This window comes from Trachurus japonicus, chromosome 21 (genome assembly GCF_045865225.1).
Source record: "Trachurus japonicus isolate A0001 chromosome 21, Traja_1.0".
Classification (NCBI taxonomy): Eukaryota; Metazoa; Chordata; class Actinopteri; order Carangiformes; family Carangidae; genus Trachurus; species Trachurus japonicus.
Genome location: NC_140927.1, coordinates 20,922,246 through 20,950,185, shown reverse-complemented (window position 1 = coordinate 20,950,185; position 27,940 = coordinate 20,922,246). Strand labels below are relative to the sequence as shown.

The 27,940-nt window shown below is 39.7% G+C and overlaps 1 protein-coding gene across 2 annotated transcripts; it reads left to right on the top strand.

Moving 5' to 3' along the window:
* The first annotated feature begins 402 nt into the window (after window positions 1-402).
* On the top strand, window positions 403-27,614 carry uxs1 (UDP-glucuronate decarboxylase 1). 2 transcript variants are annotated; one of them, XM_085764481.1, is made up of 16 exons: window positions 403-475; window positions 992-1,218; window positions 3,837-3,864; window positions 4,785-4,833; window positions 7,676-7,719; window positions 9,866-9,926; window positions 10,243-10,423; window positions 17,258-17,362; window positions 18,113-18,172; window positions 18,821-18,942; window positions 23,552-23,671; window positions 24,341-24,384; window positions 25,653-25,713; window positions 25,828-25,885; window positions 26,387-26,490; window positions 27,324-27,614. In XM_085764481.1, the coding sequence occupies exons 2-16, from the start codon at window positions 1,128-1,130 to the stop codon at window positions 27,453-27,455; spliced, it is 1,260 nt and encodes a 419-aa protein (XP_085620607.1). In that variant the 5' UTR covers window positions 403-475; window positions 992-1,127; the 3' UTR covers window positions 27,456-27,614. The 2 variants fall into 2 exon arrangements, with proteins under 2 accessions (XP_085620607.1, XP_085620606.1); XM_085764480.1 differs by having other exon boundaries at window positions 403-716.
* Window positions 27,615-27,940: the final 326 nt, after the last annotated feature.

The following is a 27,940-nucleotide window of genomic DNA, read 5'->3' as shown; positions in this document are numbered from 1 at the left end:
GGGGGAGAAAAATACGGTTTAATCTCTTCTCATGGTTAAAAAGCACTGAGTTTTCATTTAAAGTCTCTTTCAGGAACAGCCTACCGGTGTCGGCTCTCTCTCAGTCTCAGTGGCTGAAATGGGGAAAATCAACAGGTTGCATTCAAGCACCGTGGAAAATTTTTGGTGGAATGAATGAACCATTGTGACAGGGGGTCGAAAATAAATGGCAGTTAGTTTTGTGAGTTGAAGAAGTAATAAATATGATACGGAGCCGCCATTTTTTGCTATAACTACTACATGTAAGCTAAAAAAAAAAAAAAAAGCCGCAATAAAATGAATCGGTTATGATTATTATTTTATTACTTTACGAGAGGCTGGCCAAGTCAGACGAGCGTCACACAGTCGAAACTAACAGCCAGGCTGCTCAATCGAGCTACGATCGATCGCTCCTCTGCTACTCCTCGGCCCAACTTAAAGGGACGAACTGGGAGATGTATGCTGCCTTAAAATGAGACCCTGGTGTTTTTTATTTCATCGGCACTTTACGGGAACTAACCGCAAGGCAGAATTCGCGTGTGTTTTATTTTTTACATTTTAGCGGCCGCTGTTTGTGAACGGAATAAAAAAAATGCTCCGTCAGTTTAGCTTGCTTGGTAGCTAATCGCTGCTAGCGTGTTGCTAACGGCTAACGGCTAACAGACTGGGTCCCAACGACACCGCTGCAGTCTGTGAAGGTACCTTTATAAATATATGTCTAAAAGAGAAGCGTTGTGCTTATATGCAGCTGTCTGCACAGTCTGTGGATAAATGGCGCTGTTAAATACGTTTAATTGTGGTTGTGGCTGTTGACACTTCGCTAGTGCTGCTTGCCACCTGATACTGTTTGTAACTACCTGTGCGGTGTGTACAACGTTAGCCACGTAAACTGGTCCTGCTGGTGTTGACGTAGCAGCAACAGCAGCAGCAGCTAACTCGCCTGTTACTTACTTTTTATTTATTTATTTTTTAGGTCTGCCAAGTCACTACCAACCTGCCTGACTGACCAACTAAAACGAAAAAACACCCGGACTAATCCGAGGACATGAGCAATTGTAACTCAAAATGCAGTAGCTGGACTTGAACGTGTCGCTTTGTTGGTTTCCTGGATGATGAAGCGGGTCATCTGGCTGATATCAGGATTAAACAGAAGAATGATGAAGCTGCTTTTTGCCCTCGCTTTGATCGCCTACATTGCCTGTAAGTATACAAATGTGTGTTTGTGCCTCTTATCCCAGTGACGGTTTATTTGTTTTTTTCACCTGTGATATCCAAACTGTCCAAACTTCTGTGAATGTAAAGTTGCACAACACAAGTGTCCACATACTTACCTTGTTTGAATGGATGGGCATCATTTGAAAATCGTGAATAAGCTCAGATCGAAGCAATCAAGCTCAACATACAGTAAAAATAGTTGATATTTTCCATCTTGCTAAAAGCTTGTTGCTCATTAAGAAAGTTTAAGTAGCCTATATGATTAGGGTAATTGCTGAAAGACATGAAGGTGGCTACACTTATTATTGTGGAAGTGTTTAGGTTGCAGCTTCCCAAATCTGAGGAGTTGTTGCTTTTCTCTGGTGTAGAGATGTCACTTTTGGAAACATGTGTCTTTCTACTTTAAATAATTACTTTGTTAAAAGAAGAAATCAGCAGTTGATTCTTTTATTGCAGCCCTATTGTTATTGAATGTGAAATAAAGTGATATATCTGTTTTTAGGTTCCTTAACTACAATATTACTAAACTGTCTATTGTGGGCAGAAATTAAATGTTTATTTTGGTTCACTAACTGCATTTAGTGTACATGTTTGGTCTGCTCTGCTGAACAGAGGAGCTGGTTTGAGGGTTGTGTTGATGATGCACAGTGAGCATGGTGTCATTTTGACTTATCAAGTGATAGTAATAGTTTTCATCATATTGTTACACACACAAACTTGTATTATGGACTGCATATGTCATTGGTGGCAGGTTTGTTCATTTTTATGATTCTTATCATGTTTTGTTTTAACTAACTTTTTTAACTCTGGCGATGTGGCTCATTAGTAAGATTAATTTGTCTCTGCAGGGCTGCAATAAGTATAGTAAAGTTTAAACTGAATGGACTGTGACAAGTATTTACATTTGTATGAGAAATGTAAAATCTGCACAGTTAATTCTAAACGGTGACTATTAGATCAAACTGTGAGACACATCCTCTCACTGCTGATCAGGAGCTTTGGCGACCAAAGAAAGACTTGAAGCAGAATTTCTTCAGTGTCAGAAATTTAGGATAAAATTCTCAGTGTGACTGCTGCTAAGTCCGATGTGTAAAATCCAGACCCGGATACATGATGAGAACACAGAATACACACAACTGGCATGTATTATAGTATAGTACAGTACATGTTGTATATTGTTCTTTTTATTGGTGTTTAGGAGAAAAAACACATGCACACAGGAATGAAAACATGTGCCGATGACATACCTACACATGCCTGTATAATTGTTTTCTGTTTAAGTAGTGGTGTGACAATCTGACATGCCTCAAATTGATGCCCATATAATCTGATGCAGGTGGAGATCAAGGTATGATTACACCCATTTCACACTGTCATTATGGGCTATTGATTGTCAGCTAATGAGTGGATGGAAAAAGACTTCTTCCATTTTATTTTGACATGAGGTCTGAAGATACTTTCTCAATGCACTGGATCATTAGCGTCTCAAGGGACCAAATTATGGATTTGATGGCATGACACACAGTTAAATACTCACAGAATGTGCAATATACACAAAAACATTAGCCTGAACATTGACATCATTTTGATACGACAGTGTCCTTTACATATGAGGTTGTTTATATCATCAAATTGCCATGCGGCTCAGGGCTGGCAGATATCTGTGTAATTACATGATGCAAAAATGATTTTGCAATGACCGTAAATAAAGCGACTTCAAGTACATAATGAGCTGGGGCTGTTATCGCTGGTGAAATATGGCAACCACAGAGCAGAGCATCAGGCCTAGCACTCAGCCTCCTCCTCCCTGCCCCCTTCGGTAAGAGCTAGAAGAGCCCAGTGTCGGACAAAGCATCTCCTGATTCTCTGTGTTGAGCAGCTCTGTCACAGCAACAACCTGCCACTGACTGAACACACTCTGCTTCATTATAGCAGAGTATTATTATTTTATAGGGTATTTTATAGGGCATCGTGCAATACAACCTGGCACCTATGTACTTATGCACTTTTGCACTTTAGCACTCGTGCATTTATGCACTTTATCTCCCAGAACGAAACTCTTATGGTCCCCTTACCTGTGGAATGTATTTCTCAATTTATTTTCCGTTGTTATAGACACAGTATAGTATATATAGTAGCCTATATTATGTGTAATGTGTACTGCTGTTGAACTGTTTTTATGTTAATGGGACTACAGACGTAAATTAGCATTTTACTATAATCCGGCATATTTACATGTTATGTCCAATATGTGCACTGTTCCATTCAAATAAACAAATAGAAGTAAAAAAGTGTGTAGTGGCGGTCGTTGTCCATGATAGACAGCAGTTTGTGCAGGGTCTGTCCCTCTGCCATCATCACCAGAGGGTCCAGCTCGCTGCCGACAGAGAGCCAGCTTGTCCATCCACATCTTGTCTCTCTTCTTAATGTACCCCCCTCCCTTCCAACCACAGTCTGGTGAAACATCTGCAGGAGTTTCCTGCCAATGTTAAGAGACCCCCATCCCACGTCCTCAGGAAAGAGCGCTGCGTCTGCCCCTGCGTCTGCTTTGTATCCATGATGCTGCCATTTGTATGACAAGTTTCTCTTTCTCTCTCTTCCAGCTGTCTGGGGAACATACACAAACATGAGGTATAGTAATTTATTTCTTCATTACCTAAATGCTTTGAGTGAAAATAGTTGGCATTCTTTGTTGTAACTGCAGTGACACTAACTCCGTTGTTTTCCATGTATTGATTTATATGTGTGATTTTCAACATGTTTTACATGTGATTCCTGTGACAAACAAACAACTCAAACAGCTCCTCCTTCATGCCCGTGGGCTAAAGGATTTGGTATTTGCAAGTTTAAAATGTCAAATACCTAAGAGTCGAAAAAACTCTTACTGCTTGAAATATCAAGTGAAACATGAAAATGTAAATTGAGGACTGATTAATGCTAGATTTTCATAGTAAACTTACACACACAGTGGCTCCCTCTCCCTCACCTGGTCCTCCAGCAGATTGGATGATGTGATCTTGTGTGCATATTATACCTTATATCGCATATTACAGCTTCTCCCTATGTCATGAGTCATAACCAAAACATAAAGAAATGCACTAGATTTATCTATTTAACTAAAGTATTGGAACAAATATAGTTAGTTCCATTAGTAAATGTCACAGCTCCTCCACCTTTTCTCCTTCCTTTGAAATACTGTGTGAATTCTTGCTGTGATTGGGCTGAACAGGTATTTTGATGATGTGAAACACTACAAAGGTCTCTGTCAGCTGTTAAGGCTCATACTGTGGTATTTGTTTCCTTTTGATGACTAAAATAGACATATCTCTCTTGTTGTTTTTGCCATAAATGTTAAACAGAAAATGTAGGTATTGTGTTTTTGAGTTATATTTAGCACAATGTTCCTATATCCCACTGTTGTTGCTGGTGGGGGTCAAAGGTCGTGTTTTGTTGTCAATTATGTGCTTGAAGTCAAGAGTCATTTTCTCCCAATGGTTGCCATTACGTCATGTCATCAACATCCTGTTGTCGCTGTGCTTCTGTCATCACAGATCAATACAAGAACATGGAGAAATAAAGCTGGAGCAGAGAATTGATGAAGTGAGTTTGACTAAAATCTTGTTTTCACACTGCTAATCTGTTGTCTTTTACAGGTCCATTTTTCCACATTCGTCAAAGTGCATATACTGCTAATCATAATTTAAAAAATCCTCAATATCCCTAAATTGTTTTTGCTTGCTCAAAGTTGATGAATTCACCAAAGCACTAAAGACTTGTTTTTTTTGTTCTGTTTTACTCTACTTTGACCTTTAAACAATGTCTGCTGAGCAAGATAAAAAAACAAAAAAAAACAAAGTTGGTAACCACATTTCAAGAAAGCACAACCACATGCTGCATGTGACACACATCTTGTACCTAATTAAAAAAAGCAATAAATTATAGCCCTGGAACCCTTTTCCATTGTCCTTCATACCCCATACTGTATATTTAAGTTTTCTACATCTAAAAAAAGTAAGATTTTATATCAAGTCAAGTTATCAAGTTAATTACCAGCATCTGACAGTTTTTCCAAAACATAACCCCCCCCCCCTTCAACAGACAACCTTTGCATGCATATACACACATTACAACTGAAAAGTCAGCTACGTAACACAAATTATAATTGCCTCAATATTGAATTGAAATGTTTGCTTATCATGTGTTGCAGGTGCTCACTGAAATAATTTCAATTTGTTATCAGGTTGACCTTAAAGTTAAAAGAGTCGGCTTGCCTGTGAAATCCATCGCATTTCTTGCAATCTCACAGGCAATTTCCTGCTGCTCTGAAATCATTTTGAAGTACAAACTGTAATGATGACTACATAATGATAATGACAAAAAATACAGTTTGCAAAAGCAACTCTTAATTTTTATACACAGAGAAATTATTATGTGACCGTGGAAGTGCCAGTTTTTACATCTGTGTTCCTTCATAACTTTCAAGGGAAGAAAGTTATCATCAGCGACTTCAAGTAACCAAAGACTTAAAATCCTTTTATTCTTTAATTTGCATCTAGCTACTGACTCACTGACAACTCCATGTGCTGAGACTGAGATTTCCTTTTATTTATTCGACTGTTTCACAGTTTAGCCCATGTTAATTCCCATACATTAATAATGAATTAGTTGTTAGATTTTGTGAATTACTTTTCCTAACTGAAGGGTAATTGTTGCTGCTACAATGAAACACAAAAAAATGATTGGTACTGGCTGTCTATTGTATGATCTCACTCATAGAAGATCTGTAGCGCATTGCCTGCAGGAAGAAAAACAGACTAAACAAATGACAAGATGACATAACATATAAAGTAAAGTAGTATAAAGTATACACTGGTATTCATGCTCCATTATGTTACACGTTTGTGCTGCACAAAAGGAAAGACACTGGAAGTTTCTGTCACATTCTGTCAATGTCTGAGGTGAATTGAGTGAAGGAGGGTGTATTTTATTTATGCAGTTATAACTGCAACAAAGTCCATGGTCATGTGCAGCATTAACAAGTGTCTTGGGTGAGCTGAGCACAAGTGAACAGCTGCTGTGATGAGAATATGTCAACAAATCACATTTCAAGTAACTGTTTGTGATGGGATCTCACTTCCCTGCTCTATATGCAAATAAACACAGGCGACGTGAAGACTAAATCTGTTGTTCTTAACTGGCAGGAGATAGCAATTCTCCTCCCATGCCTCCTCTGCCAGATATTGAAGGGAGAAGAAATAAAAAAAAAACAGCACACAGACTATTGTGTTCCAGGCAAACTAAATTGCCCATCATATTCGACGCTCTCATAATCTAGTGGCTTTTTCTGTGTGTGACTGTGACAATTTTCATGCAGTGCATTTCATGTGTACTACTCTCTTCTTCATTTTTTATTTACCATTCAGCAGAATCCATTTTCTAATCTATTACATGCCTATGGTCATACTTTAATGTAACACAGTTGGTTCACAAATGAGTATGTGGCTCTGTGAACGGCTGTTGACTACGCTGCAGTTGTTCAGTGTGACCCATGGACACATTTGCGGACGCTGCCAAAAGAATGTGGCCACATTTGGCCCGGACCACCTCTGAATGTGATCTGAGTGATCAAGTGTGTCCTCAGAGCCTTGGGTTCATTCGTACCTGTACTTGGAGATGTCGGCCAGTGATCAGATCACCCAAGATGCTTCTTAATGCCAGGTCTAGAGAAGGTTAGAGAGATATTTGGCACGAGTATGAGAGGGTTGGGATCAGCATTTCATTTTCCCCATGTCGGACCTAATCTACCCTTGCACAGCCACCAGAGAGGATGTGTCATTATGCCGCCTGTGCTTGATTCCAACAAAGCTGGCCTGATGCCACCCTACTGTCTTGATTTTTAATGCAGTCGCAATGTGCTGGTGTTTGGGAATCAGAGATTGTCCAGTACTGCCAGATCTTTTACAAAGAGCTGCTAGGCCTCATGATAAAGATTGGTACTTTTACTGTAGCAGCCAGTGTAAAAAAGACTAAAGAGAGAGTAGGGGGTGTGGAACATGGCTGTAGTATTGGAAACTCAGTCGGAGAGATCTTCTCAAATCAAGATCAAGATAAACTTTATTGTTCCACAAAGTGTTTTTGTTTTACATGTGTTTCTAATAATAGTGAAGTTTGTGCTTTACGTGCTTATCTGTTCAATGTTTTAGTTCTTCTTTCTGTAGATGGATTAGTTTGTTGCATTATTATTCCTGTTTGTTGTACAATCATGCATTTCTGTGGTTAAAGGAAACTTAAATGAATGAATGAGAAACTGAAATTAAACTCAAACTTTCAGTACATTTACATTAACGTGCTGATTTAGTCACACATCTTTCTGATGTATTAACATTTACGAAGAGGTTACTTGTGCTTTCCACTCACATGTCATTCACTTCTCTCTTTCTAGGCTGTGGCTCCTCTCAGAGAAAAGATCCGTGATCTTGAACAAAGGTTTGTGCATTAATGTCTCCACACACCCAGATCTGGCTTTCCTTCCCCCATTTACCAGCTGGATGGAAACATTCCTTGTAATTCTCGAGGTCATGTTGTGTTTGTGATTACTGTCCATGAACGGGGACAATATCATCTACTCCTTTTTCTAGGATGTTAATTGTTTGTGTCACTTTTTCATGCCTTAAATACTAGTGAAGCAGCAGTCCAAAGACAGTTATTGCGATGATTACATCCAAGATGGCTTTGGCACAATAAAAAGAACTGGCTCCAAAGTGTGCAAACTATTGCAATTGGATTCCTCTCAGTTTGTCAATTTACTTGTATCAATGCTGGCATGTTTTTGTGACAGTTGTATATTAGGAATTTCAATAATATGTCAACAGTAATATCAAAAGCACTCATCTACACTGCTGGAGTCATGGCCACTCGCTTTATTTCACAAAGAAAATGACAACAGTCCCAGTTGTAATGCAACATAACAAATATTAATTTTGCTTGCCAGTTTTAACTTAAAACCTTTTTTTTTTTTTAAACTGACCACACAGTAGTTAAACATAAAGTAAGTTAGGTTACATCTTTCAACTCAACGTGGTTTAAAAAGCAGGTCTGCTGTATATTTGATGCTCTGTGCTACTGCTTCTCAACCGCATTTAATGAAGGTAAATATCCTCTGTCTAATATTAGGGCCATGCAGGAGGGCACTTGGGAGATTTGTTCTTTAACTAAGAACATCTGAATGAAAACAAACGCTGCTCAAAGACCCAAACTTTTCATCCATTTTAGATGATGACAGACTCTTGCTACAGCTAACTCCCAGGTGACAGATTGGCTTAAGACTCTGGGCAATGAAACATTTGCATTGACGCTGAGAAGCTGTCAATTATCTTTCCTCACACATTGATCAGAAATCGTTAAAGGAATTGATAAGGAATTGGACCATTGGTGTCAATAAAATCTAATCGGTTGCGATACCCAAGGGAGTCCCAGGTTCTTAATCTACTATTGCACAGGATTGCAAACCCATGCATAAGTGTCCATCTAATCCTTCCGAAATGCCACAGTGCTGCAGGTGAATTGCGTAGGACACTGAGGCATAAGCATATTGATTACTGAAGCCCATGGTTTCCTTCACAATCACTCATTTTGCGCACATTGTGCTTAGAGATGTTAGAAATGTTAATTATATGCATCACCTTGTATTCCTTGATTAGATGGTCGCGTTCAAGAGAGCCCCCTGTTCCTACTTTGTGCTCCTGTCTGTTAATCTGTGAAATGTTACAGGACCCCCTCCAAGGGTCTTTGTAATCCTGGAAAGCCTGTGGAGTGCTCATGTCAACATGTAGTGAACAAGGCTGTAGAGCAGTGGTGTCAAACATACGGCCCGCGGGCCAAAACTGGCCCAACAGAGGGTCCAATCCGGCCCGTGGGATGAATTTGCCAATTGTGAATATAACATAGAAGACAGAAGAGAAATAATATTGTTGAAACTGCACATAATTGTCTCAAGAAACTTTCAGGTTGTTCATAATGTTTGTTAAAAGGAGAGTTCCTTAATTGTAAACATCTTAAGATAGATAGAAATTCATTTTCTCAGCTGCTTCACATCTCACTCAGTGCATAAAGACAGTGTAAAAGAAAGATAACAATAAATATTCATAAGAAGAAAGATAGCGGCTAATAAATATTAAAAAGATAGAAGAAACTCAGCCAGTGCAATGTACTTGTACTTCTTTGCACTAGAACAAAGGGAAACATTTATTTCTCACGTTCTTACTTATTCGTTATTTATAGGTTATTATGGCCCACTTGAGATCAAATTGCACTGTATGTGGCCCCTGAACTTAAATGAGTTGGACACCCCTGCTGTAGAGTACAATTACTCACACTTCATTCACTGAACCTGTGATAATAATAGAATAAGCCACCATGTTGCTCCTGTGAGTGTTTATTAGAAAGAAAATAATTCCTTAGGAAAATCGGTTTGTTATTGTTGGATGTCATGAGGGTATACTTATAAGAAAAAGGCAGTAAAACTCTGTGTTTACTATTCTAGCACTCCATTTACTTATGGATGTTGTTTTGCTTTGCATGAAGCATTTCTTCCAGATGTCCATCTCTAAAGAGTTTGTCCTTTCTCTCTCAGTTTTTCTCAGAAATACCCACCTGTCAAATTCCTGTCAGAAAAGGATCGGAAGAGGATTTTGGTATGCATCAAACACACATTCATGATAACTGCTGTGATCGTAACCCAGAGTTGAGCCGTTTGGCAGCATCATAAGTGGTTCACATCGTAACTGTCAGCCCATGTCCTTTAAAACACTTGCATCTCGAGAGTTCATGTTCTATACAACCCTGGTCTTCTTAGACACAGCAGTGATTTGACTGATGCATTTGTCTGCTGCTTTTTGGTCCAGACTGAAATATTTCAACATCTGTCTTAATTGCTTGTCAATTGAATGAACCGTTTAACAGAGAAGACATAGTTACTAATGTTATCACACACATGTTTTCTGCCTGTAGATTACTGGAGGTGCTGGTTTTGTGGGTTCCCACCTGACCGACAAACTGATGATGGACGGCCACGAGGTCACTGTGGTGGACAACTTCTTCACAGGGAGGAAAAGAAACGTTGAGCACTGGATTGGCCACGAAAACTTTGAGCTCATCAATCATGATGTGGTGGAGCCTCTCTATATTGAAGGTGAGCAGCAGAGTAAAGTTGGGATGTGACGAAATCGATCTTACTACTTACAGTTGATGGGTCGTGGTTCGCGCTTGCATGGCAGTTTCCGCCATCAGTGTGTGAATGTGTGTGTGAATGCAATGTATGATATACTGTAAAGCGCTTTGGGTATTGTTACAGGTATAGTAAAGCGCTATATAAATACAGACCATTTACCATTTACCATTTACCAAATCAGGTCCAGTCTGGCCAGAGCTAATAAAAAACTGCTCAATTTGCTGGAGAGTCAGAGAAGGCTGACAAATATTGGTCATATTTGCATATAACGATATTTTGTGTTGTATAATATAGTATAGATGTTTAGGTGATACTTATACCCTTTTAGCATATTTAAACAGATTTTTAAGCCCACTAAAAAAAGGTGATTGATTCCTTTTATTGACTCCTCAGTCATATTTGTCTCAGAGGACAAAAACACACAGCTGCAGGCAGCAGAGCACACACACACACACACACACACACACACACACACACACACACACAGACAGGGAAGAAAGAGTGAGGTGTTAGCTGCCGTAGAAACGGGTTAATTGGAGTCACCTTGTCTCATAGCCAGGTTGTTGCTGTGTCAGAACCTCCATGTGAGACACATTTTTGAGTTTTTGAAAGTTATAATGGGGGGTGTGCTCACTCTTGAGCTCCCCGAGTGCAGGTTAACTCCGACAGGACTAAAATTGATGTTGCATTCATGGCCTTCTAGACCACACATGGGCATTTTACAGCCTGTGTGCAATCTCAATCTGGCCTGCGACATCCTCAAATGGGAAAAATATATGACAACAGTCAGATGACAGATGACTACAATAACTGTGTTATTGCGTAACTGCGACGTGACACAATTTCAACAGAGGGTTCTGTCTAAAGTTAGATTGGATTAAATGCCTCAGCAGAAAATTTGTAGTGTGTTTGTTCTTAAATTTCTCAGCCAAAACGTTTCCTCATTCAGTGATGCAGGTCTGTGCTGTGTTGTTAAAGTTTAAGTTATTCACACATAAAAGAGTCTCACAAAATCAGAACAGAAAAGGATTTGAGTATATTGTAATATTCACAAATATTAACCTGTATTTGTGTAAAAGTAGTGTCTTTGTCTGTGAATATTATTTTCTTCATTCACTGATGCAGTCATGTCCTAAATTAAGTTTTGATATTAGTAACAGTGTCTGGCTTGAGTCCATATTTATAACATAATAGAGTGTGTTTCATCAGTGACCTGTGGTGCCTATCAGACAACTCGCAGGATGTTTAAGTTGATTTAAAAGTTTATAATGCTTTTATGTGGACTGTGTTATGCATGTGGTTTTCTAATTTAACCTCAAAGTACACCAGATCGACACACTGACAGCGCTGCCAAAGTCAGTATTTTCTAACAGAAAGTTATCGGTTTTTGAAACAAGGACCCAGGTCGACCCAGGTAGTTTAACATAATTCGATTTGATTTTCAATTATGTGGCCCTTCATTTACTTTATCAGAGTAAGTATGGCTTTCTGGTTAAAATTATTGCCCACTGCTGTTCTAGACCCACGTAAAAGAGGCTTTCGTATTTTCATTTTGTCGGACTTGACGTTTATTGAGCCACGTTTCCACTACGGAAGTTCTTGGTTAAATCATGAGGCTGAAACGTCCTTTCACTCGCTGCTCTATGCCGCTCTGTCTCCACTGCAAAGTAGGACATGAAACGGTTTTGATCGTTGCGTGTTGTGTCATACATCTTGTCTGCTCTTGTTGTTGTTGATGTTAGAGTTTAGCTTAATTTAGTTTAGCATTTCAGCTCTTCTGATTAGTTTTTTTTTTAAATTACACTTTCTGTTGGCATCACATCCCGCTCTGAGTTTATACAATCAGCAGCGAGTAAACCTCAAGTCCCACATGGGAGTTACTCGGGAGGCCGCTCGTAGTACCTACCCTGAGGCAGGGACTCATTTAGCCCCTGTAAAGGTTCTCGTCCTTGGGGGCGGTTCCTGCTATGGAGCCATGCACCAATGACCACGGCCCCATAAAATTTTCCTGCAGTGGAAATGACCCTTCGCTTTGAGCTTTGTATTATTAATGTATCACTGGTCCTACACATTTACACATGTGGTTTAGGGATCTGGTTAAACATAAACACAACCAAAAATTCAGCTCTTTGGTTTCTAGTTGTTAACTATGTGTCTTCTGTACTCGATGTACAAGAAGAAATTATCAACTGTAGCAATCAGCAGCCAGTCTGTTCACTTAAGTACATGATTACCCATGATTGAGTCTGAGCCAGCTGAACCCTTCTAATATATATAGTATATATATATATATATTAGGGCTGGGACTTTAACGCATTAATTACGATTAATTAATTACACAAAAATTAACGCGTTAAACGCATTTTAATTGCACTTATAAAAAATTTTTTTTCTTTTTTTTTTTTCTCACGTGTGTCTACGTGCGGTGCGCCCGCACGCGAGAGAGGCGGCAGTTTGAGAGGCTGACTGGCAGAGATGAGAGCTGGTGAAACGCTAGCATGGTTATTTAAAACACCATCTCTGATCTCTGCCTGCACATAGATACACAGACACGGCCGCACGCTAAATGCGCTATATAGCGCTAATTGCTTAGCTGCAGCGCTATATCTATGACCTGTCACTGTCACAGGTGCATCTCATCTCATTATAATAGGACTTCACCCTCAGAGCTCTGTCTTCAGACTGTCCTGACCTGTCCCTGAACATCACACAGGGACAACATGGAGCTGCCTGTGTGATTGGTTACTGAGTTTTATTAATGTTTACATCTGGCTGAGTTCAACAAATCAGTTTATGCTACTGTGATTTAAGTAGCCTAGTTAAATACTACAGTAATCATCATAGTGTATTGGAAGGAAAGACCATTTAATCTGTATGTATCAAATATTAATGAATTAATCGATAATTTGCATCCCTAGTCTGTTGGTTAAGTACCACCTTGAATGCTTAAGCTTATGTATTCAGTCATTCAATGGTATACTAAAATCCATGTGAAAAAAAAATGCTTCTCACTGTTCTCAGGTCAAATATTTATATGCGATTAAAATGTGATTAATTGCGATTAATTAATTACAAAGCCTCTAATTAATTCGATTAATTTTTTTAATCGAGTCCCGGCCCTAATATATATACAGTATATACTGTATATCCTCAAGGAATCCCTCCCAATTTTTCACCAAATTCCACTTGCAGCCATGGACAGAATGATTCGATGGTCAAAGGTTGCAAGCTTTTTATTCAATAGACATAGTAATTACAAATTTTCACAGAAAGGGTTCATATTTTGTGTAAGGACATAACCTGTAACTGCCCTATGTGGAGGAGACGGTGCATTAGTATAATTTTATCTCAGCTAAGAAAATGATATCCTTTCCCCTGTCTGTGATGACTAACACCCCTTTGAAAAGCAAATGCCAGGTTTTCAGAAAATGTCGGCCAGAGCAGTCATTGTACAAATCAACCAGAAACAGATGTATACAGTGTTGGTCTTTGTTGGTGACAGCATTTTGGTTTACACAAGGCCACATGAGGTGATGGCTTGTTTTTTCTTTTAAATGGAGATTCTGAATGCTGTTAATGAAATTTGTTTCTCATAGCCTTAATGGAAATGAGCAACACAAAACATTAAGATGCGCACGGTGCAGTATTAGAACCGAGAACAAGCCTAATGCCTGGGTTACATAAGTTGAATGTTTTTTTTCCAGGAAATATGGGCTAAGCAGAAGGTGCTACATCTCCCCAACCCCCAAAGACGGCTATGGAAACAGCATAGTTAGGAACATGCTTTTGTAATCAGAATGAGATCCTTTGGTATAGTACAGGATCATCACTCATGCCACAGTTCCTGTTTGGCCACCGACAGTTTCCCTGGTTACACATGATGAGGGAAGAACAAGAAAAACCTTTTGAAGATACCTACTTGATTTGTCCGACTTTGCCCGAGTCCGCTGAAGCTTCATGTTAGCTACAGATCTTATCAGCTGGTAAATCCACCAGTCTTTTCTGTTCACTGCCTTTACTGTCTGTCCCACCACATTTTCATAATGGACAAAAAATATATTTCCATTTCTCACAGTACAGCATAACTGATATTTGAATGTTGGTGTGAGTTGTGCTGTTGCTCCTCTCTTGCTCCCCTGGGTTGCACAGAGCTGCATTTTGTGTATGTGTGTGCTGCTTGCTGATCAGTCACAATATGTAATCAACACTCCATAAATGGAATCCAATTCTGTGTAAAACACTGTCCCAATATAATAGCAATCTGCGAAGCTGCAAGTGGGAGATTGCAGTCTGATTGGTTTATTACACGTTGAAGCAACTGCAGTCATTGAAGGAGGCTGCGTAGAGACCAAGTGGACTCTTACTGTAAGGCCGACATGTTTGTGCAAAAAGGAAACAAAGTCCCTTTGAAGCCACAGTTTCTGACCAGGAACTGTTGAATTAACGGTTAAAAAAACCCCATAAGGCTTAAAGGAGAATTCCGGCCATTTTTGACCACTTAATCGTTTTCCTGATGGTCTCCCAGTGTTGAGGGAGAGCAAAAAACGTGACTTAAATTTATGCAGGCAACCTGGAGTTTGCAGTGGTAATGTCCATAATATCTCTGACCGTTTATTTTTGTAAAGACATCATCACAACAAGGAAAAAGTGTTTGTTTCTGTGGCGGGGAGAGCAGGCGCTCCGCGATCGGATGGTAATGTCTTTCCAGGACGTTCCAGAGTTAGGCTATCTGAGGTGAATGACTACATGCAAAAACGCAACGTTTATACTTACTGTACACTATACGAGTTCAGTGGTGTCTCGTAAGGATTCGAGTCATGTACCATAGATATTTGATTGTTTTTTGACTGTTTGTTGTGGTTGAAAGAATTGCCCCCATAGTTAAGCGTTGTCGCTATCCCGTGTGCCGGGTAGCCATGGTGTAACTCTGGTTTGCCTGCATCAATTATAGTTGCGTTTTTTGCTCCCCCCAACACTGGGTGACCATCAGGACAACGATTTAGGGGTCAAAAATGGCCGGAATTCTCCTTTAACAGAAAATGGAGAATAGGAGGAGTTCCACCGCACACAATGTGATCACTGGGCTTCATCAGACTTACTGTATGATTGCTGTGGGACTAAGCCTGACGAAGCCCACTGGGCGAAACACGTTGCTTAACTTTTAAAAAACAATAAATCAATATTAAAGTGACCACATCGTTCGGGTGGGACTCTTCCTATTCTCCATGGACTCCTTTCCTGACACCGCTGGCACCAATGTGAGGATCTAATCTGTGCTGTGCTTGGCAATCTCCCCAAAATCTCACAGCCCTACTCCTTCCTCTTTGTCTGAATCCTGGCCAGTCAATGAATGAATAGGAAAATAATGTGAAACCATTTAGTCAATCACTGGAATTGATTATCAGAATTAACATGTGCAGCCAAAACAAATTGGAAACCACACAAGCATCACGTTTTGGCTCCTGCAATAAGGATAATGGTCCAAATAGACTAAGTTCAACCCTTGTGATCCTTGCACCCAGCAGAGTGATGCTTTTTTCCTATTTTTAAAATAACAAAACTGGTATTGACACACCTTGAATACATTTGTGCTTTAAACCGTGCTCTAAGGGCAGCTGAAATAGAGCCTGATGTTTGTGTAAGTGTTCAACTCACTCGCAGGCTGAATGCGAGTTAATGGTAAAATGACCTTGGCTTGCTCTATTAGAATAATTCAATGCCATGAAAGTGCAAGTGATGCACTGATTTTATGTGATCGATTGGAGTCATTCACACATGTCTAATTTAAACTCAGCAGAGATACTGATACAAAATTTGGCCTTTCACATGATCTGGCATGCCGGCTGCATATTGACGCACACAGACTAGCTGGGAGACACAACAGTGGCAGCATCACATCGTAAATATGTATAAGGGTACGCAAACAACAAAGTGCAAGCTTGAAAAATCCAACTCTAGTGATCACACGGCTCCTATCTCTGCACATTTAACTAGTGAAGTCATGATCTTTGAAGGGTTTGTAGTTTGGTGCATTGAAGAGTCTTGTAAACACCATGAATATAGCTCAGTTATATCCTTCTGATTACACATAGAATGTATGTAAAACACTTTAAAAAACAACATAAATTGTCAAAAGATACTATCAGACCAATGAACAGACCTGAGTGAGCTGGAAAAAGTCAAACCTTCAGAAAGAGTTGATATTTAGCCTGAAAAGAAAATGTGTCGGGGATTGTAGGAGAATTATTTAGGATTGGACCAATCACACAGGACAAACACAAAGCTCATGTACCTGACAAGTAGTTTTCAGCCAAAGCACATTGAAGCAGCTTCTTAGCACTTTTAGTTGAGCTGTTGCTGTCAGAAATTCACTCAAAAATTCACTCAGTAACTATGAAGTGGCACGTCACCTTTTCCCCATGCCTTAGTCACATGGACCAAGAGAGATGGTTGCGCTACATCAGAGTAAAGATAAATTGGCTTTGCTCAGGAGTGGACATGGGACACAATAGACAGACGCGTTTTTGTCTGACTCATTCTCTTTTCTCCTTCACCTTGAATGTACGGCAGAAATCCAGCATGTTTTTTTTTTAATTTCCTCTCTTATTATGCCACACTGTACACCCTCCTCAAGGCCGGCGGTTATCAGTAATACAAGGTCAAGGCTGATGATAAAAGCTGCATTCAAGAAGTGAAACAGAGGAGATCATTCAGTTTGACTGTCATTACATTTTACCGGTGCAGCTTTTGTTTGTTTCAAGGTGAGATGATTTATGTTTCTCCTGTTCTTCACAGTGGACCAAATCTATCACTTGGCGTCTCCAGCCTCTCCTCCCAATTACATGTACAACCCCATCAAAACGCTCAAGACCAACACCATCGGCACCCTTAACATGCTCGGTGAGTACAGAAAGTGAGGCTTAACTTTTGTCATGAGCACTGAAATTAATGCGTCATTAAATGCAACAAGAAAATAAAGACTCAACCACGCAATACTTCTAAATAAGCTGGTTTCAAGTTGGTTCTTTGAGATTTAGTCTCTAAGAAAGAGTTTTCATTCATTTGGTTTGAGACAACCACAGATATTTCGAGATGGTTCCTCTTTGCCATTACATTTTTTAGATTTAACCTGCACTGACTGTTTCTTATATCCATGAAAATACTTGTCTTACAAGCTTTAAGATGAAAGCCAGAACTTCATGTCTTGTTATTTTGTCTGGGTGCTGGCATACTGATCAAAGTAATACTGCAGACTCTTGTATTTAATAAATGATGATAGTGATGAGACGTGCATCTCCTTCACCAACAATAGTCATTGAGCTTTCATCTGCTTTTATACAGTCATTACGAAAAATTAGGGAGTCTTTTCTTTCATATTTTTGTTTTCCAACTCACTGTTGTTCTTCAGCAGTGCCACCACAACCTCTTGTGTACCAAGTAGAGGTATTGTTAAAAAATGTTTTTTTTTAGATAAATGAAGTCGGCAATGTTGCAGATAATACTCTGGAAAGGACAAGCTGCACTTGTGTGACACATGTTGTAGGCCATGCAGTCTTTGCAGCTGTACTGTCTTCTCTGATTGGTTATCTTAGGGTGTAAGGCCACTTTTCGAAAGAAGACTGTTCTGTGATTGCGCTGTTTGTCTCGTAGGTCTAGCCAAACGTGTTGGAGCAAGACTTCTCCTGGCTTCTACTTCTGAGGTTTATGGAGGTAAGAAAAATGGTCTCCCACTAATGTTTAACAAGGTAGAAGTGATGCTGCTTCTCTTTTCCTGTGGCCGTGAGCAAATTGGAGAACTGCTGCAGCATCACCATCCAGGCCAAGGTTTTTAGATGATAGTTTTGTTTCCACCTCTTTCAGCCCTTTGTGATTGTTTTTTTTTTCTTTTCCTATTCACACTTGGACAAGAGCTTAAGTGCCTTATTTCTGCAGCTCAACAATTGTGGTTAGTGCTGTTTGAGAGGCAGCTTCTACGAGCCTAAATCATTATCATGACATTATCGCATTTTTATCTGTCAAAAGAAACTGAAATATTTGCACCAAGCAATTCACACAGATGGAAATCACTGTAGTAAACTTAAGCCTGAAAACCACACAAAGAGATTAACTGAATGTAGCTCTGAAGCGCATGTAGTCAGTATTTCCACTTTTTTTTTCAAAACAATCACAATTTATCATGTGGTTAGCCTTTCAAAGCTGCTGTATTGTATGACTGAAGCTGTTGAGGTGACAGAAACGCACAGAATATGTTCACACATCTGTCAGACATGGCATATCATTCCTAATCTCTCTGCAAAAAAATGAATCCACTGACTTCAGAAATGTGTCTGAAATCTTTCTGAAATGTTTGTGACCCAGATCCGGAGGTGCACCCACAGAATGAGGAGTACTGGGGGCACGTGAACCCAATTGGACCTCGGGCGTGCTACGATGAGGGGAAACGTGTAGCAGAGACTATGTGTTACGCCTACATGAAACAGGTATCGTCACTGCAACTCTGCAGCACAGTTTTGAAAAAAGCTCTGAGGGAGGTTGAAGTTGTGTGTTTTGGATGGATGATGGGTAATAATTTTATTGCTTATGAGTTGAACAGCACCAAAATATTCCCAATGAAGGTTTTGCTTTTGGCCCATGTGTATGTATACACATCAGTTTAAGATGAAATGAAAAAGGATTTGTAAGCACATGTGTGGTGCAGTGCACGATGGTTTGGTATGAGTAAAGACTTGTCAGTGAATCTTGTGTTGACTCTGCGTTGAGCTCCATGATGAAAAATTAATCAAAGCTCTTGAACACGTCGTGCATGTTTCCCTAAACATCCAAGCGATGTTGAGTCTTTTTGATAATTTTTTATCCTGCTGTGCCTTGATTGACACAAGCCTTTAATGATCAGATATGATTGACTTCTCTTGCCTTTCCTTCAGGCAGGTGATATTTATTTATCTGCCTCGTCTCCTGCTCCTCCTCAGCTGCCCATTATTTTTTTCACACTTAGAGGGAGAATTCTTGGAAACGGCTGGCTTTCAATATCCGGCTGTCAGTCATTCATGCAGAGGGACAAGAATATCACACATTACATCTATTGCCCAGTCATGTAATCAAAATTCATTAACATTTAAAAATTGATGAGTGTAGGTTATGCAGCAGATGAGAAAAGCATGTCTTACCTGCTTTCCAGACAGAAGGCACACAGATGACAAACTCTGTATTAGTGGATATCTGATATCTGACAATTTGCATGTTTACTTCCCCATTTTATAACCTGAGTTATGTGTAGAGATTACTATCACTATAATTATATCTTTACTGATATTGATACTGGTTTTGCTTATTGATACCCACATTAATATTCTTATACATGCTGCTGTAATTCTATAGTGACTTATAGCAGATACACAGACTGTAAAGGCCCTATAGTCGGTGTGAAGGGAAGTGGAGTATATAACTGACCACATCATTGCATTCTACAACTGATTGTATTGATATTGCAGCAGTTGACCACGACATCCTCCTAGTAAATACAATGAATGAATGCTGCACAGATAGGAATGTGTAAATGTGTTTCCTGACATCACACATTGAATCTCACCCCGCAGAAAAACAAAAAGCTTTCATGCAGTAGGCGATGTTCATTATATGCACTCCTTATTACCATTTATCAGGAGGTACAATGAAGGGGTGTGTCCGTCCTGAATGTAAATGTGTTTTTGTGATTTAGTGAACGGGTGCCTTGGTTACACATGGCGAGCATCAAATAACTCTGTGCCTGCTCCTCCCCCAAAGAAAGATGTATGCAGATTCAATATAGACATATGTGAGCTATAAATGCTTCAAAGACACACCGCTTCAGACTTAACGACCATTTTCAGATGCCTTGAATTAATTAATGAACAAAGAAATGGCTCATTTAACAGCAAGGAGTCCAGCTAACGATGTGTTGTCACAGATACGAGGTGGATTTACAGTCGCCTAAATTCAACATCATGACAGGGGAAGCAGTTCGGCTGCACATTATTTCTCATTGTTTGCCAGTGTTGCTCCTGTAAAATGCAACTGCAGTTGTTCTTTGTTTGCATTCACTGTGTCACAGTCTAGTCAGGCCTCTACCAAGTCAAAACCCACAGCTCAGTGACATACTCTGTCTTACACACACTCTAAGACACTCTTACACTTATTGGTCGTCAAATTGGTGACACTGGTCAAGTTTTATACTGTAATTACATATGTCTCAAGTCTCTGGAGAAAGTGTCCCACAAGGGTGAGGGAGGGAGGGTGGGCAGGGGATGATGGCATCTGTCTTTCGCAGGACTCTGCACTTGAAAAAAAACTTCTACGTTCATGCATTTTTCAATCATTAACACTGTGTTGACAAGATCAGGAAGCAGACAGAACTAGAGTAGTTGTAGATTAACAGTAGAAACTGCTTACAGTGCCTCCAAGGCCGCTGAGGAATAACCACATTATTTACTTTTTGTTTATTTCTCGTGCCAGTTAACATCTGATTCATGTTTGTGTATTTGCTACATGGACAGATAAAAACGAAACAGACAGCTTCACTATTTTTTGACTTTAAAGATGAGTTGTGGTGCAGTTGTGATCGCCTCCTGCTCCAAGTCTTGCTCTGAACGGTCAGGGAGGAAGCTCTATAGTCCGCTCACGTAACATGTTGTACCTGCTGCTGAGAGGGAGAGCGGGGACGATAATTACGCACGGTAAAATCCCCAAAACGCCAGCAGAGCAGAGATGGAACGGCAGGCAAAATAACTCACTGAGCCGAGGCAGTGAAGATATCGCACAGCGCCAAGCAAGCACACACACACACACACACACACACACAGTGAACCCATATCAGGAGAGCCGGCCGGTACGGTCATTACACACTGTGTCAGTCCAAAGATCTTGCAGCCTACAAAGGCTGAAGAGAGCCGATGTATAAATGAGAGCTTGCAGTAACAGGGCTACAGCAGTTTTTTTTTTATTGTTTGAACATAGGCTGTCATAATAATGAAACATTAGTTATATTTTCTAAACAAAGTTATAAAGAAAAGGACAAAAGAAATGAAACCAAACAAGCCAAATAAAATGAACATAATAATAAGAACAAGATGAGGTAAATAGGAATCATCTGTATCAATAACAACCTATGCATCTCCCCATTCCCACTGAAATATTACTAATATCACCACACTGGGTCGTCACATTTACATACATCATTTAAAGAAACGTCAAGTCCTTGAGTTAGTTCCCTAAATTTAGTCTTGACACCGTTTAGTTCACCTCGGCTTCTTCTGCTGGCATCCATATTACATTTCATACGTGGGATGGAGAGGGCGTCCTGTGGACATTTATGTATAATATGTGCAGATACACATTCGTTGAGAATTATATTACCTGAAGGCGATGTGGCTGCCTATTCCAATATAAGACGTGCCAGCCAGATGCAGTTAAACAGCTGCACTGGATTTATGGGACCGTGTAGCAGCAACCTGTGAGATTAGAGTAACTGGAAAAATGTTGGTTGATGATTGAAGCTGATTCCTCTCAGCCAATGAGTGTTCACCTCTTTAGGGATGTGTGAAGGTGTTGAAATGACTGAGGAAAATAACTTCTTCTTGCTAAGTGTTTAACTAACACGAGTGACCTGATCTTTCTTTTTGTTTTTTGGACTCAGCACCTGGTGACATGGATGTGCGTGTGTCTACCTCTCCTCAAGTGTTTAACTATACCTGAACACACACACAGTCACACACACACCTTTTCCAGGACCTTTTTATCATGTTGTCCCTATTATGTCTTTGTGCCAAACCATACTGAATATATTGTCGGTTGTGTCCATTGAATTTCATGCTCCACATTTCCAACAGAACGATCTACATAATTTTCATGTTTTTATTCATACCATATGACCAAGGAGGAGTCCGCATCCCATCTAGAGTCAGACGTATTGATGCGCGAGGCTGACTTAAGAAGGCCATGGATTTTTAAAAAGCAGAGTTTTCTCTGATCTGTGGGATCAGTGTGTGTTTTCATTATGTTGTCCTTGTGTATATTCTTTGTTGGAGAGTGTGTATGTGCGGAGCTCATTGTCGTACTCACCTAGAGAATATTTTGACAACACGTCAATTTATTTTTCTCAGCACAGTCTCGCAAACTGCTGCTAATTCAGTTTCACATGCAAAGGAGAAATATTACTGTTATATTTAATGGCCTAATGTATGTCTGAAATGCTTTTTGGGAAAGGCAGCATGTGACGCTAAATTATTCCTGTGGCCACAGTAGTCCATTTTGTCACAGGACTGGATGCTGAAAGGCAACGTAAAGATGAAAAGGAAATTCACATGAATAGTTCAAATTGACTGTAAAGTGCACAGAGTTTAAGACTGATGTGTGGGAAACGTAGAGTAGCCTTCCACCTTAGAGTACTTAATGAACGTTTTGATGCCAGTGATCAGGTCAGAAAGGGGATTTTAATGAAGTGGTAGAAATCTTGGCCAGACACAGGAGAAGAAAAGAGTTGAAGATAAATGACTCATTTTGTTCCTGTCACCCAATTAGAGAAACGTACTGAGGTGTTATTCAGATTATAATAAGCGAGGCGGTTTCCACCAGTCTCTAACCTGTGGGACGTGGCAGAGTTTCCTTAAAACAAGTGTAGTTAAGTTCAGTTTAGTTTTAAAAACAATTAGAAGTGATATTGAATCTGGTTTGATGATTAATGACATAAAGGTGTTAGTTCCTGGTGTATTTTGCTGCCTGCCACACAACGAGATCTACTGTATGCTGCTACAGTAATTTCCTATGGTGACTCTGTTGCATTCATCAGATTTTTCTTTCCTCAAAGTAATTGATTTATTTTCATCTATAAAACTGAACACAAAAAGTCATACATTTCTTACCAGGAAAAATATTGAATACTTGCTGAGGTCCATATAAATAAATACATATATATTTTAAGTACCCCTGCTGTACATTTATGTAATATAATATGATATGGATGATGAAAGAAGTAAAACACACACACATTGAAACCAAGGCACCACGGGGTTTGAACACTATTAACAAGTCGCCCACTCCTATCTTCGCCCACAGGAAGGAGTGGAGGTGAGAGTGGCCAGAATCTTCAACACGTTTGGCTCTCGAATGCACATGAATGACGGCCGTGTCGTCAGCAACTTCATCCTGCAGGCTCTACAGGGAGAACCTCTAACTGTGCGTATTTTAGACTGATCATGTGTTTCCAATGTGTTGATCAGGAGCTTGAGACAAACCTCTGAACACATTAGCCTCTTTGTTTTCAGCTTTAGTGTGTTATCCTCATAATACTGATCACTGTTGACCTTTGTGAAAGCGTTATGAAAAACTATTGGCACTGGTTTGATTGAGCATGCAGTTTTGAATAATGTTAATATGTTGAACAAGCTATTATACAAAGATGAGGCATAAACAGATAAAGATTGACAATGGACAACATTTAGACAACAACATGTATGAGGTAGGCAAAGTGCAAAGTGCTTATAGCAGCGATGTTGACCGTCATACACTATGTGTGGTGGACAAAGTGCAAAAGTCTGACTCAAGCCTTCCTCTGAAATTATTTCTATAAAAGAAAAGAAAAATTACATACATTTATATGTTGAATATAGTTTGAACTTTAATAGAGTTTGATTCTTACGCATGAAACTGAAAATGAATGTGACATTTAGGAGTGAAATGGGAAAAAAAAGATAATTAGCAGTGCTGTTACATGACAGTTTCACTGTTTTTAATTTAGATTTTGGATTTGGTTAAATATAAAATTAAAAAAATCCACAAATTACAACAACCCTCAGACTTGTAATAATTTGAATTTTGAACATTATCATGATGTTGTTGTTCCAGGTTTACGGCACCGGTTCCCAAACAAGAGCCTTTCAGTACGTAAGGTAAGACGAGGAGCGGTTACTGCTTTATACCTGTTGTTCATGTTTTCCCCTGAATGCATCATCGCTGCCGTCAGTGTGTCAAAAGAACGACATGACAGCCGACCATTTAGAGTGATGGTGAAGTGGGAGACTTGTCCTTACATCTCAGAGCAGCTTTCAGGCCCATTAAGGATATTATCTGATATTACCTTCTGAATGACTCCACAACACCTTTCGTGTGCTTATAATGTGTAGTTAAAGGGCCTTGACAGGTTCATTCAGGTAAACTCATTCAGCTCTCCTGTCTCTTTGAAAAGCCTCCGCTCTCTGTCTGAGGCTCAGGTCACATGTTTGGTTCCATGAGCTCGTTTCTTAGTCCACTGTGGGTCACCTCAGGCAGTCCAAGGAAAAATCTAAGTTCACACACGATGTACTGTATGTCTCATATAGATACTGTATCTCCCCCATGAGTTAGACTTCTGCAGTAAACCAGTATCCACCTATAGCAGGTGAGCTGTCGTGTCTGTGTTTAGGATGGCATACACGTGGACCATTAAATTGTTCTTTTTCTACATTTTTCAACCAGGTTAGAATTGAAAACATAATGATGAAATGTTTGTGCTTTTTTTTGTTTTTTTTCTCGTTGTATTGTTTTGTTTTATATTCTTTTTATTGCCAAATGCACATTGGATAGAATACATGTCTCTCACAAAGCAATCATATACATGTTTGTGATACACAAAACAAAACAAAGAAAAGAGCTTGGGTATAGTGGTAAACAACAGCAAGAAAAAGAAAAGTGCAAACCTGAGCTGGAGATCTATAGGACAACAACAGCAACTAAGACGCAACTGGAGCTTTGCGTCTGACACCAGATGAAATCCATACAGACTCTTTGTATTGTTTAAAGAATAAATGTTGTGTTGCACTCTTGTTCTGGTTTGTGTGGACAAAAACACCACACCTCTGTACAGATTATATATTATATATACGTATATATATATAGCCCTCAAAGAAGAGTTGAGAGGATGAATGATGTGGTGTGTCGTGCGCCGGAGGAGATGAGGAGAGGGGAATGAGGCTGCCATCTCTCACATGGCCCCTGGAACATTTTGTCTGTTTAACAGGAAAGTTGTATTGAAACAACTGAGTCGGCAGAGAAATCTTGTGTGATGTTACATGCGCAGTGAACCTTCTCTTCTCATTAACAAATCTCTACGTGAGAGATTCAGGTTACAGAGCCACAGAGAGTAATTTAATGTCCTCTTTGTGTTTGATTTGTTTTCCAGTGACCTGGTGAACGGTCTGGTTCTGTTGATGAACAGCAACATCAGCAGTCCAGTCAATCTGGTGAGTGCGTCTTTCAGAACAAACAGAAAATGAATTCCACCTACGCAGATAGGGTTTTCTGTGAGTCCATTTTATTTGTTTTGATGTGAACACAGTTTATTCATCTGTTTGCAGGGAAACCCAGAGGAACACACCATACTAGAGTTTGCTCGCCTCATCAAAAGTCTAGTGGGTAAGGTGTTTGACCACTCGAGGACGTTGTTGTCATTGTGTGTGAACCGCTGCAGAAACGTTTCTGACTCTTAAAGTAGGATTTAACCTCTTCACTCTTGTATGAATGGATGTCTCTCATACTGTCAGGCTGTGCTGAGCAGTTATTGCGCTGTAAACACATTTTGGCACTCGCTGTAAGTGTGATGATAGCTTCAAGGACGACATTTGAGCTGCAAACGGGACTGGAATTGGCTTTGCTGAGCACTAAATATAAATCTGTCTTACAATTACTCTGGAAACATGAAGGAAAAAATCACAAATTTCGGTCTGTGTGTTACGCTCCTTGTTTTGAGGAGATGATTGCTGGCTGTCGCAGTGAGTCCAGCTGCAGTCGTATGAGACACAACACTGTGTATGAGTTCACTCAGCAGAGTGTATTTACAGGCTCAGGAAAAGTTCAGAATACAGGAAGTCTCTTTCATGAACTCTTGTGATTGAACGGTACGATGCTCTTTCACAGTGAGCCGGAGTCAGATCCAGTTCCTTCCTGAGGCCCAAGACGACCCGCAGAGACGAAGACCCGACATCCGAAAAGCCAAGATGATGCTCGGCTGGGAGCCGGTGGTACGTGTGATGACTCACTCTTCTTCTTCTTCTTACTCCTCCTTTATACTGTACTGCAGCAAGGTTTATACGTTCAAGTGTCAGATTTTACAAGGCATGGCAAGGCGAGGCATCTTAATTAATATAGCGCATTTCATACCAAGGCAACTCAATGTGCTTTACATAAAGACAAAACTTTTATTTTTTAAAAGAACAGCATAAAAACAAAACACAGTTTAAAGCAGGAGCAAAGAAGAATAAAAAAAATAATATAAAAGAAAATAGATAAAGTTAAAAATTCTTAAAAAGAGCTCAGCTATAAGCACATGAAAAGAGAAATGTTTTTAACCTTTAAAAGTGCTCACAAAGAGACAGAGTTGATGGGATTTATTGTGTAGAGAGAAAAAACAAATATTAACTAAACTAGCATTCAAAATGTTTTACATTTGATATTTTGAGATATTTTTTCTTAAAATGAATTTCCATGCATGTTTCCAGCTTTCATAGACCATCAGTGAAACACCTCACTGAAACATGCATCAATCGTTTAACCATGTTATTAACTCTGAGGCGAGTCTGTCGCATCTATAATCATTTCCCCAATCCAGTAATTAAATGCCAGGGGAAAGTGGAATATATTAATCGTTAGATGATCAATCAATTAGCAAAAAAATATCATTAGCTGTTGCAGCTGCAGCCCACCTCATGTGATCATTAGTATTTGACTACATGACGGACGTGTTACATCTGACTTCTCATCTGATCGATACATGAACATGTGTGTGGTGTGTGGGTATTTCTTTCTTTTTGGGAGTGGGATCATGTTAAAGATGTGATGTGAACTGTGTCGACAGGTGCCGCTGGAGGAAGGCTTGAACAAAACCATCCAGTACTTCAGCAGAGAGCTCGAGCACCAGGCCAACAACCAGTACATCCCAAAACCCAAAGCCGCCCGCATGAAGAAAGGTCGGCCCAGACACAACTGAGGTGGCGTCTCCCACTCCCACCACGGACTCTCCCACAGCAGAGCGGGATGTTAACACTCCTCAGAGGACCCTCGAAGAGCAACTCTCTGAAATATACACTTGAACAGAGCACTCTGGGATACGGTGTCTTCTTTTAGGAAGCGAAGGGACATCTTTTGAGGGGAAAAAAGAAAAAAAAAAGATTGTGTTGCCTTGTGTTGGAGCTGCAGCTGCACTACGGGTAAGGGTTTCCTTACCAGAGCTTGCGTGTTGGATGGACAAGCCCGAATCAAAAAGAGCAAATCTTAGAAGAAAAAAAAAAAGACAGAAAGAAAGAAAGAAAGAAAAATCAGAAAGCCAGCCTACTTTTCTTTGTGAATTTTGTGCTTTTTGCTATTTAAATTGCAGACTTGAGAATCTCACAGTGCTTTGTGTTAATCAGTTACATGGTGTTTGGCTGCCTGACACTTTTTTTCACCCCCCCACTGGGTATTTTGTCCTCTTTA

Excerpts from the sequence above, each read along its gene's own strand:
- uxs1 (XM_085764481.1), top strand. The coding sequence starts at position 1,128 with ATGATGAAGCGGGTCATCTGGCTGATATCAGGATTAAACAGAAGAATG. Across the intron at positions 1,219-3,836 it reads TTTGATCGCCTACATTGCCT|CTGTCTGGGGAACATACACA; the intron begins GTAAGTATACAA and ends TCTCTCTTCCAG. Across the intron at positions 9,927-10,242 it reads AGGATCGGAAGAGGATTTTG|ATTACTGGAGGTGCTGGTTT; the intron begins GTATGCATCAAA and ends TTCTGCCTGTAG.